The sequence below is a fragment of the Ahaetulla prasina genome, chromosome 7, assembly GCF_028640845.1.
Source record: "Ahaetulla prasina isolate Xishuangbanna chromosome 7, ASM2864084v1, whole genome shotgun sequence".
In the NCBI taxonomy this organism is placed as follows: domain Eukaryota; kingdom Metazoa; phylum Chordata; class Lepidosauria; order Squamata; family Colubridae; genus Ahaetulla; species Ahaetulla prasina.
This window is the reverse complement of record NC_080545.1, coordinates 17,110,095-17,122,149: the sequence shown is the minus strand read 5'-3', so window position 1 is coordinate 17,122,149 and position 12,055 is coordinate 17,110,095. Positions and strand designations below refer to the sequence as shown.

At 39.0% G+C, this 12,055-nt stretch overlaps 1 protein-coding gene and 1 long non-coding RNA gene across 2 annotated transcripts in view; one reads left to right on the top strand and one right to left on the bottom strand.

Moving 5' to 3' along the window:
- The first annotated feature begins 18 nt into the window (after positions 1 to 18).
- LOC131202704 (uncharacterized) lies at positions 19 to 10,159 on the top strand. Its single transcript, XR_009156203.1, has 3 exons — positions 19 to 320; positions 7,365 to 7,427; positions 9,804 to 10,159. It is a non-coding gene; the product is annotated as an uncharacterized LOC131202704 (long non-coding RNA).
- Positions 10,151 to 12,055, bottom strand: part of SCUBE1 (signal peptide, CUB domain and EGF like domain containing 1) — a 235,134-nt gene continuing 233,229 nt past the window's right edge. Inside the window, exon 23 of the mRNA XM_058191895.1 lies at positions 10,151 to 11,694. Within this exon, the coding sequence (XP_058047878.1) occupies positions 11,542 to 11,694 (153 nt within the window). The 3' untranslated portion in view covers positions 10,151 to 11,541. The remainder of the gene's footprint in view (positions 11,695 to 12,055) is intronic.

The following is a 12,055-nucleotide window of genomic DNA, read 5'->3' as shown; positions in this document are numbered from 1 at the left end:
TAAGCCTGGTGGACTTCAACTCCCAGAATCCCCAGCCAGCAAAGCTGGCTGGGGGATTCTGGGAGTTGAAGTCCACCAGGCTTAAACTTGCCAAGGTTGGCGATCCCTGATCTAGTCCAGTGGTGAAATCTAAATGTCTTTCCTACCGGTTCTGTGGGCGTGGCTTGGTGGTGAGATCATGTGACTGTGTGGGCGTGGCTATGTGACAGGGATCAAAAGACAAAGTCACTCACAATGTCCTGCTGGAGCAGGGTTGGACTAGATGACCTCTAGGTCCCTTCCAGCCCTGGATTATCCTCTGAAGCTGCGCCTAGTGCCAGGTTTGTAGTCCTTCCTTCCTCTCCTTTTTCCTCCCTCCCCCCTCCCTCTCAATCTCTCTCTCTCTCAAACGAACCCCTCACCCACCCCCATTTTTTGCCTAGAGACTTCAGCTTTTTTAACCTTTAAAAAAAATGCTTTTAAATGTAAAACAAAAAGCCTCTGATGATCAGGCTAGGATCGTCAGAGCCTTGTTTTAACCCTTTAAAAGCATTTTTTTACAACACTCTTTGGCCGAAGTGGTTTCACTTTGCTTGCTCACTCGCGCGCCTTCCACGCATGCTCCCGGCCTCGGAAACGTGCCTAAATACCACGACTTGGAGCCAGGATGGGTGGGCAGGCCCACCCGCAATCACCGCTACCGGTTTGTCCGGATCGGTGCGAACCGGCTGAATATCACTTCTTATCTAACCAGCAGGAATGGGCAAATTCCCCCAGGAGGAATCCAACAAATTCACTATGAGAAAGAGCAAATATATATGTATGGTAAAGGTAAAGGTTCCCCTCGCACATATGTGCTAGTTGTTCCCAACTCTAGGGGGCGGTGTTTATCTCTGTTTCAAAGCCGAAGAGCCAGCGCTGTCCGAAGACGTCTCCATGGTCATGAGGCCAGCATGACTTAATGCCAAAGGTGCACGGAATGCTGTTACCTTCCCACCAAAGGTGGTCTCTATATTTCTACTTGCATTTTTTACGTGCTTTCAAATTGCTAGGTTGACAGAAGCTGAGACAAGTAACAGGAGCTCACCTTGTTACATGGCACTAGGGATTCGAGCCGCTGAACTGCCGACCTTTCGATCGACAAACTCAGTGTCTTAGCTACCGAGCCACCACATCCCTTAATATATGTGGCAACCAGTAATGTTTTGCTGTTACTCTCAATTAACTGGCTCCCTGAAGGACTAGAAGACCTCCAAGGTCCCTTCTGTTTCTGTATCTGAACCAGTTGTGCCTCAATGTTTGGTGGAAAGTGATTTGTGTTTATTTTCCAGGGTGTGAGTTGAGTGTGCGACCTGTGAGGCAAACCTGGCACTGCATGGAATAGGTCAATCTTTTGTATTTGGTAGAATTTGGAATTTACCTTGTGCATAAACAAGAGCAGAATACGTAAAAGTAATCCACCGTATTACATTCATCATAGGCTTTGATTGTAGGAAAGCCATATTAGTGGCAAAAAAATAATAATCAGGAGTCTAATAGATTTTTCAATTAGCAAATTTTATTAAACAGCAAACCCTTCATGAGATGCACTCTAGCCATGCCAGACACATACACACATACACACACACACATATATCTCAGAACAATTCACAATTCACTATTCTGTTGCAGAAAAATCAACAATGTGGAGGCCAATCTGATGTCAAATTGGGAAGCTATTCTATAGAGTGGCCATTAAAATGCAATGACTCCCGTGATGAGATGCAAAAACTTTATTACCGGTTCTGTGGACGTGGGTTGGTGGGCGTGGCATGGCTTGGTGGGCATGGCAGGGGAAGAGTACTGTAAAATCTCCATTCCCACCCCATTCCAGGGGATAGTTACTGCAAAATCCCCATTTCCTCGCGATCAGTTTGGGACTCAGGAGCAGAGAATAGATGGGGGTGAGGCCAGTCAGAGGTGGTATTTACCAGTTCTCTGAACTACTCAAAATTTCCACTACCAGTTCTCCAGAACTGGTCAGAACCTGCTGAAACCCACCTCTGAAATTTTGAGTAGTTCAGAGAACTGGTAAATACCACCTCTGACTGGCCTCACCCCCATCTATTCTCTGCTCCCGAGTCCCAAACTGATCGCGAGGAAATGGGGACTGAAAAAAATTGACTTCTGACCATATTTCACACTTACGACTGCTGCAATATCCTCATGGTCACTTGATCAAAATTTGGGCAACTGACATGTATTTATGACAATTGTATTGTGTAGTTGTATTACTCCCCTGGATGCTTCCCCAAATACCTGTCCAGATGTTAGCTTGGAGGAGGATGAACCAGTTCCGGGCACATCAGGAGGGTGGGGTTGGTCAATGGCTCCAAGCAGCTGTCTGAGAGGGATTTGGCTGAAGCACAGCTGTAGCAGGACAGCCCTGAGCCTTCCGGTGGGGAAAGTACACAACTGTAGCCAGTCAGTGATGAGGAAGAGGAACTGCCTTCTGCACCTGATCCAATAACATGTAGGGCAGTGAGAAGGCAGGCACAGAGAAGGTCAGCCAGATTGCTTGTAAGGAGGCAGCCTCACCCCTCTTGATGGGCTGCACCAAAACCTGGCTATTTAGCACAGCGGACAGATGGAGACGATGCTGGAAACGTGTTCATTTCCTTGCTGTGTGTACTTGCCTTGAACTTCAGATTGTGTCTCTTCAGGTGTTGCCTTTGCTTTGCCTTTGCCTTGAGAACTTCCTTTTGCCTACTGGGCTGGCCTTTGCCTTGAGGACTAGTGTTGGCTTCATTTGAGTAGCTTTAGAACTCATTGGGGTTGAGCTGGTGCTAGCACAGGGAATTGCTGGGGAATACCAATTCAGGCTTGGAAGCCTTAATAAAGACTCCTTACACCTGTGGTATGTGTGTGTGCGCATGAGTGGGACAACACCCACTGTCCCAGGATCATGTGATCACCATTGGGTAACCTTCCCAAATGGCTTCTGACAAGCAAAGTCGATGGGGGAATCACTTAACTGAAGCTATTCACTTAACTGTGGCAAAAAGGTTGTAAATTGGGGCAAAGCTCACTTAACAACTGCCTTGCTTAAGAAAAGAAGTTTTGGACTCAGTTGAGTCCTTCTAGAAAATGGTTCCTTTAATCAGTTTTTTTCCCCCACTCCGTTGGCAGATAGCTGGTTTTGCTGCCAAAACTTGTCCAATTGCTGCCTGCATTTTAGGAGGTGCTGATTTCGGCTTTTAACTTGCACATTACAGTTTTTCTTTTTGTTTTTCATCCTTGATGAAAAAGTTAATTGCCTGGCTGAGTGTGGTTAAGATTGACATCGATGGATTATAATTAAGGACTTTTATTGTTTAAAACGCGAGAGGAAACTTTGATTTAACCGTAACAAGCAGCTGGGCAAAACTTCAACCTTTTGCCTTAGTGTAATAGGGACTTCAGTCATTTTAATTACTCATTGAAAATTTTGTATATAATGTATTAATTTCAAAGAACTCTATGTATTTTATTTTTTTCTGTATATATTCCTACCTTTTGTTCTTTAAATCAAGGAGTAGTATTTTTTTTTTAAAAAAAATCCTTCTCTTTTCTCATTGTGGGAATTGCTATCTAGCTTATTTTAAAGTGGTTGTTTGAGAGTTCAATCCTAGGTAGTAGCAGCAGATATTTCTCTCGCAGGGTGTAAAGAAAAAAAAAACTACTGTGAACTCCATGTGGTGTCAGGAAGAGCATCCAGCTAGTAAATGTTCAGTTCTATTCAGTCGCCCCCAACTCTACTCTGAATTAATGGAGTAGAGAATTGTAAAAAGGGAGTTTATATAACGTAAGAAGAAGTTCTATTGTTTGGGAACACACTGAAATCCTTTTGGCCTTGAGCATTGCCCAGTGACTGTTTCATCTTGTATACTAAATACCTGGTCATATAGACATTGAAGCCTACTGAGAATCAAAAAATTTGAAATGAATATTTTTAATATTTTATATTAAGTAAAATTTAAGAGTTATCCAGTGGTAAGATGAGTGGCCAATACATTTAATAAATAAAAAATAAAATAAAAATATATTAAATAAAATGGCCCCAGAGAAAAAAGGAGGCAAAAAGAGAATGAGAGGACTTTATTGTTCAACTTTTTATGAAGAATTTTGAGCAGAAAATGCTCCTGAATTTACAAACAAATTTACAAATTTACAAAAAAAAAGTAAATTAATTTGTCAAGAATTGACTAGTAAATTGTCTGATAATTTGATTCAATGGCTAAAAACCTAAATGAAAAATTGGATCAAAAGTTGGAAGAATTTGCAACAGAGTTAAACCAACTGAAAAAAAGGATGTTAAGAATATTCATATAAGAGCAGACAAGTCAGATATGCAAATGGGAGCAATCAATTTATTATTAATGGATTGTAAGGAGAAAGTTTTATTTGAGAATTAGGGGCTTGCCAGAAAGTGTGAAAAAAAGGTATTAATATCAAAGATATAATTATAACATTAATCACAAAATGGATGAAAAATGATACTTTGGATTTTCCTAGAGAAGTTGAGAAAACGTATAGAGTAAGTTCAATGTGTGCAATTAGAAGCCAACTGCCAAGAGAATTTTTTGATCCAATTTGTAAGAAAATCTACTAAAGAACAAGCATTTTAAACAGAGAATGAGGTGTCTCTGCTGAGAGAAATTCTAATTACAATTCTTACAAAATATTGGCAAATCTCTTACAGCAGAAATAACACTGTCTTTCGTTGGGATAAACTAGAAGGGAGTTATCTGAACTTTTCAAAACCAACGTTAGACTAAATTCTACACAACATTTTGTGGAGAGATATGGATCTACAGCATTTTTCAAAATATCCAAATTTAGAAGACCAATTTCTGAAAGAACCACAGAAGGACAATGGCAAAAGAAGTTGGATATAGGTTCAGGACATGCCACAGAGATGGGAATCATAGTTGGAGCATTGGAAAGTTTGTTGTTATAAACAGGATGGAATGTAACTTAGAATGTAAAGGGGGAAAATTCCCCAGAAAAAAGCAAAAAACAAAACAAAACAACCCACCCCTTTCCATTATTTAGAAAAAAATTGAATCAAGATATAATATCTTTGCAAGAAAAGAGGCAAAAAAGTATTTAGACAACAAAACATTGGGTTTGGAATATATTTCTGCCAATCACAAAAAGATGATTAATGTTGTAGTTTTATACATCATTCCTCAATTACAACTACATCCTTTATAAGGTAGGTAAAATGAGGACCCAGATTGTTGGGGGGGCAATAAGTTGACTTTGTAAAAATATACAAATAGAATGAGACTATTGCCTTATACACTGTAAGCCGCCCTGAGTCTTCGGAGAAGGGCGGGATATAAACAAAAAAAAAACCTATTACTAGCTGATGGACAAGGCCAAAATATGTAATTGTTCAAATTGAACTACAAGGAATAAAATTCATAGTTATTGCTGTATATAACCCACATCAAGAAAAGGCTAAATTTTTTGAACAGTTATTTTCTTTTTCTTACAACATTGGTGCATTCTTGGAGATTGGAATGGGGTAGCAACCCTATAATTAGACATATTTGTCCTTAAAGGGGTAAAAATAATGCAAGAAAAACTACCCCAAATATTTTTTGAGTTGACAGACTCTCTAGTCTAGGTATACTTAATGTATGGAGGTACAAAAATGGACTCGCAAAAGACTATACCGGGGTCTGCAAACTTGGCTCTTTTAAGACTTGTGGACTTTAACTCGCAGAGTTCCTCAGCCAGCCACAAGTCTTAAAAGAGCCAAGTTTGCAGACCCCTGGACTATACCATTTTCCCCCGAAAGACAAATCTGTGACTGATATGGACTACCAAAAATTTGGTTCAAAAGGTAATTGAAACAAATAGTCTTCCAAAATCTTTTTCAGATCACAATCCAGTGACAGTGCATTCTAAATTCAGATTGCAGTCTTTTAAGTGGAGGTTAAATGAATCCATATTGCAAAGACCACAAATTGTCAAAGAATGTAAAAAAATATTTCAAGATGGTTTTAATAATATGAGCAAGGGACCCAACTTGACCACAGTTTCGGATGCCTATAAAACTATGATAAGAGGTTATTTCATACAATATGATACATGGATTAAGAAGAAACCAGCTGGAAAAATCCAAAATGTTTTAGATGAGATTAAAGTGAAGGGGGGAAAAACCAAAAATCATTGGAAGACCAAAACATATTTAATCAATTAAAATTATTGCAACAACAAATTTCTATGTTAACAATTTCAGACATGAAAAAGAAATTGATATATACAAAGCAGATTTTTTTAGACATGCAAATAAACCAGGGAGATGGCTGTACAAATTAAGAAAACAAACTGAAAAGCAAATAACTAAAATTTGTGAAGGAAATAAGACTCACATGGATAATAAAAATATCCAAAGACTTTTGGGGACTTAATTTATAGGAGGAGCAAGAAGTTTCATTGGAACAAATGAATGACTATGTACAAAATTTACCCAAATTATTGGAAGAACAAAAGAAAATTATGAACAGTCTAGTAACAACCTTTGAAATAACAGAAGCAATTTAAACAGCTAAGATATGTAAAGCACCGGGACCAGATGGTTTACTGAGTGGATTTTATAAAATGTTTGAAGATCAATTATTATTTTCAATGAAAGATTTAATGAATTCTATTTTACAAGGGCAGTCTATGCTTGATTCATGGAAAGAAGCCAACATTGCTCTTATACTCAAGGAAGGACAGGACTTAACTCTTAACATATATTATAGTCTTCTTAATGACTGCAAACTTTTTACATCCATCCTAGCTGAAAGACTAAAAAAGTTTTACAAGACGATGTCCATGAATCATCAGTGTGATTTATTACCTAAAAGACAACTAAAGGACAATGTGAGAATCGTCCAGGATATAATTGAATATTTACAACAATGAATGACAAATAGGCTGTACATTTTTTTTTAGACACAGAGAAAGCTTTTGATAACCTGAATTGGGATTTTATGTTTAAAGTAGTTGAGAATATGGACTTCAGACTGAGTTTTATACAAAGATTGAAATCTATTTATACACCACAGAAGGATGAGATTATGGTTAATGGAGAATTGATGGAACCATGTGAGATTCAGAAAGGGAAAGACAGGGAAGATCAAAGAAAACTGGAAAACAAAACTGGACTTAAGACTGTAAAAAAGGCAAAATACCTTGGTGTAACAGTAATAAAAATTCTACATTGTATAAAGCTAACTATGTTAAAATGTGGAATGAGATAAAACTGGATTTTCACAGATGGGAAAAACTAGATTTGTTACTAATGGGAAGAATTTCTGTTATTAAAATGACTGTTTTACCGAAAATGTTTTTTGATTCAATTTTAGGATCTGCCTTTTAAACAATGGCAGGAGGATATTTCCAAATCCTCTCAAGATGGCTGCTGCATGGTAAGGGCTTCTTTCCCCCCTTACTGTCAATCTGCTGATTTCGCTGCCAAAGCTGACTTCGTCTACCTTAAAAGGCTGACATTTTTTTCCCCTCACTGTTTTGGATAGCGCTGGTATTGATGGAAAAGTATAGTGCAATTCTTCTGATCCTGATGTCACTACAGCATTGATTCTCCTGTCTTTAAATCAAAAGAGGAAATAGTTTCTCTATTAAAATGAACAGATTAATCCAGAGGATCCCTATTTTGCTGAGATTTCATGAAAAAAATATCCAGATACGTTCTTTCTGAGAGAAACACAAGTCAGTCAGTTTGCTGTTGTGTTCAATGATTCCATTATGCAATCTGGAGACTAGGCATGTCTCCACTTGTGTAGTAATTGGAAGTTGGATTTGGTTCTATCTTGACTTTAAAGATTTCAATCCAAAGATTGTCCATTCACACTGTATATATTGTTCAGTAATCTGGTGTGAAAGTCGGTTGTACACTGTAGAAGTAGCGTCAACTTGCTATGGAACCATGACTCCTGGATCACCTGATCCCTTATCATACTTTCAGTGGCATTCTCCTTGCCAAATTGGTTGGAATTAGCCACCAATGCAATAAATGATATACCCTGATAGCACCATTCAGCACCATTAGCAAGTAGAACTGGGACTAGAGTTAGGCAATTATTTCACTATTTCAGAATAGAGCCATGGTGGCACAATGTTTATTTATTTATTTATTTATTTATTAATCAAACTTATATACCGCACCATCTCCCGTAGGACTCAGGGCGGTTCACAGGCATGAGTCCTACGGGAGATGGTGCGGTATATAAGTTTAGAATGCAGTACTGCAGGGCTAACTCATGGCTCACTCCAAGAGTTTAATTCTGAGCGGCTCAAGGTTAACTCAGCCTTCCATCCTTCTGAGGTGGGTAAAATGAGGACCCAGATTCTTGCGGGCAATATGCTGACTCTGTAAACCACTTAGGGAGGGCTGCAAAAGCACTATGAAGCAGTATATAAGTCTAAGTGCTAGTGCTAGTGCTATTTTCCATTGGTGGAAGAGGGCTTTGCAAAACATTCTAAGGGACATTATTTGTATTTTTATCATTCATTAGTATTCTTATCCTCAGAATTCACTTAGGTTCGCATGAAATTAAAAAGATGTACAGATGTTCATTCGAAGTCATTCAAATTGGAATAACAGTTGTTTTTTTTATCACACTTGAGTTGAGATTTTCTCCAGACAGTATTTGCATTTGATCTTTACTTGGCATTAGAGCACTATTTAGGCTATTCTGCCACATTTGCTACATTATTAGGTTGAGCGACTATCAACTTAACCTACCACCCAGGAGTCTTGAGAGAATAAAGTTAGAAGTTCTTCAAGGGGGATGACATGCAGATGATGAGAAATAAAATGTTATATGTGGTCAATATTGCAAAAAACAACAACAAACACCACTGGAAAGTTTTTTTGGGAACAAATAACTTACCGAGGTTAAAGTTTTCCTCAAGTATGCTTAGCTTCTTTAGGTAACTTCATGGATATATTTACAAATTCTCATGGCAACACTTGTTTTAGAACATTTCTTAATTTCTCAGTCCGCAGCCTAGGACAGTGTTGGTGAACTGAAACGGAGCGCGCGTGCGTGGTGGAGCACCAGAAACCGGAAGAGCAGCTCCCAGCACGCATGTGCAGGAGTGCCAGAAACTGGAACAGCAGTTCTCCAGAGTGTATGGATGCGCCAGGAAGCTGAGCTTCCGGTTTCTGGTGTGCGCATGCATGCTGGTCACCTTGTTTTCCAGTTTCTGGCATGCATGCGTGCATGAAGACCAGCTGGCTGGTGCACATGCATGCGCCAGAAACCAGAAGCTCTGCTTCCCGGCGTGCGTGGGCGCCAGGGAGCTGCTCTTCTGGTTTCCGGCGCTCCTGTGCACGTGAAGACCAGCTGGCTGGCGCCGGAACCCGGAAGAGCAACGGGCAATGCCCAGAGAGATGGCTTTGTGTGCCACTTCTGGCACACTTGCCGTAGATTCGCCATCACAGGCCTAAGATTTTCTATTGATCTCCCAGTTACAAAGAAATCCAACCCTTCTTAGTTTTTAGTTAAGTTCATCTAGATACTTCCGGGTAGCTAGGATAATTTAAAACGCTGACTGATTTTTAAAAAGATTTTATGAATTTGTCAGAAGAAGTAATCTTTAATCTAACAGGGAACAACAACACTGCTGTGTATTATGAGGCCAAGAACAAAAAAGCAGTGAATCTATGTAGCTGTGATAATACTAGAAAATGGACAATAGTTTTTTTCCTTTGCTTCTGTATATTATTTATCTTTTAAAGCAGAATGCTATTTGCAATAAATTACTTTGTTTTCTGTTAGGAGTAGTTTCTCAGCACTCCTAAATCTATGTCAGAGCAGGGCCGTCTTAACAGCATTATGGGCCCTGGGCAAAGCAGTGTATTGAGGCCCCTACGACAGCTACTCACAGGAATAAAAATGTAAGTGGTTGATAAAATTAAACATATATTTGCATGTTAGTATTAATTAAAATGCAGTAAAATGTAATAAATATGTTGCTGTATTTATATGATACAAGGTGCATTGAAGGGTTAACTAGTATGGGCCCCCTATGCTCGTGGGGCTCATGGACAAATGCCCATCAGTCCCACGCGTTAAGACAGCCCTGTGTCGGAGTGCTGTGAAAAGTTCAAAATTTTACTGGTTTACATACAGACGAGTAGTTCTGTTCTTCCTGCCAATTTTTGCCTGCTGATTTATTACCGAAAACGTTTTGGTTACAACATCTAGTAGGATGGAAGAAAGTAAGACTACTTTTATGGCTAATTTAATCATTCTCCTAATTTTATGGACATGGAAGAGAATTTGGGATCTTTAATTCTTGCCGATTTTCTTCCCTGATCAAATCATGTTAAAACTCCCTGCCAGTTCTTGGAGTTTTCCATGTCAACAGCAGCAGATATTGAAGTCAGCTTTGATGCCAAGAAAGTAGAATAGAATAATATATTTCCTCCTCCAAAACTCAGGGATTCATAATAGAAGCAATTATGAGAAGCAGATCAAATTGAGCAAGGATTATAAACCGTCAATCAAGGTACGCACACATGAAAGGATAAAATAATTTATCTTTCCCAAGGTGTAAAAAAACCTAGTCTTTCGCAGAGTAAAAGAGGGAGGGAGGGAAGGAGGAAGGGGGAGAGAGAGAGGGAGAAAGGGTGGGGGGAGAACATGAACCCCTCTCCCCAAGCATCTGAGCTGTGGTTTATTCCTCTGAAAAACATTATTATATGAATGATATTTCTGTTGCCTTGGTATTCAAACAGATGCTTGTTAGATGTTGTTCATATTTAGATATTCCATCAAGAGCAAGAAAACTAGCTACTAGTCGTCCGTCCTCCCCCCAAGACTCTTCCTTCTTGGTATAAAATTTAGCAGAGAAACCAATTCTGTGTCTAATCCAACCATTGCATTCCATTTTCAAAATAGACTTTTTAAAAAAGGTTATATCGGGAGCAAGAAATCTATAGATTGTAGGGTTATTCTTGCCTAACCCATTAAACAAAAAGTTAAGGCAACTATATTTTATCCCCACCTTCTTTTTGGTTTATAAAAAAAAGTCTCCATAAAACCACCAAAAGGAAAACCATGAAGTTTAGATTCCCCTTCCCAAAATTTCACATATAAAGTTCAAGTGCAATTCAAAATCCGAGTATCCTTTATACTACATACTTTTTTTCTATCAATAATTCTTCTTTGCAGGTAGTTTCTTCAAAAAAAGGCGAACATGTTTCTTCTTTACGTGGTAGATATACAAGGTTCCTTTTCTAAAACAAACAGTTCTCTATAATAAACTGAAAATAGAGTCCTGTTTCTCTGGAATTCCAAGTTACTTTGTTTTGAGGTGGAAAAAAAAAATCCCATCCAATATTGGAGATAATAAAACAATAGTTATTCTTCAATATACAATTTAAGATAAAGATGGGCGGGACATCTTAAAACCAGGAAAATGTTTCTACAGTCAAACCCAATACAATATTTGACAGGAAGGCGAAAGAACCAAAAATAAAACAAAAACTCCTGAAAAAAAAAGCACTAGAAGCTATTTGTATGGTCGTAGAAATCTGGAAACCTTTGATCGCAATAGCTTTATAAACGATCTTGGAAACATCTCCTTCGATTCTTGTGCTGTGTACTTGAAATAGTTTTGAGGATGTGCCAACACATCAAAAAGGGCTTTAATCAATTTCTTGTCCTGTGGAAGACAGTAGAAGCAAAAGCACATCATTTGGCAACGGCTCTCCTGCCCTCCCATTTGGCCTTCCTACCTTGCCTCCCTCACTGGGTAAGATTTCCTTCAGTGGTGGGTTTCAAATTTTTTTACTACCGGTTCTGTGGGTGTGGCTTGGTGGGCGTGGCATGGCTTGGCAGGTGTGGCTTGGTAGGCGTGACGGGAAGGGTACTGTAAAATCTCCATTCCCTCCCCAATCCAGGGGAAGGATACTGCAAAATCCCCATTTCCTCCCAATCAGCTGGGACTCGGGAGGCAGAATATAGACGGAGGGTGGGGCCAGTCAGAATTTTTACTACCAGTTCTCTGAACTACTCAAAATTTC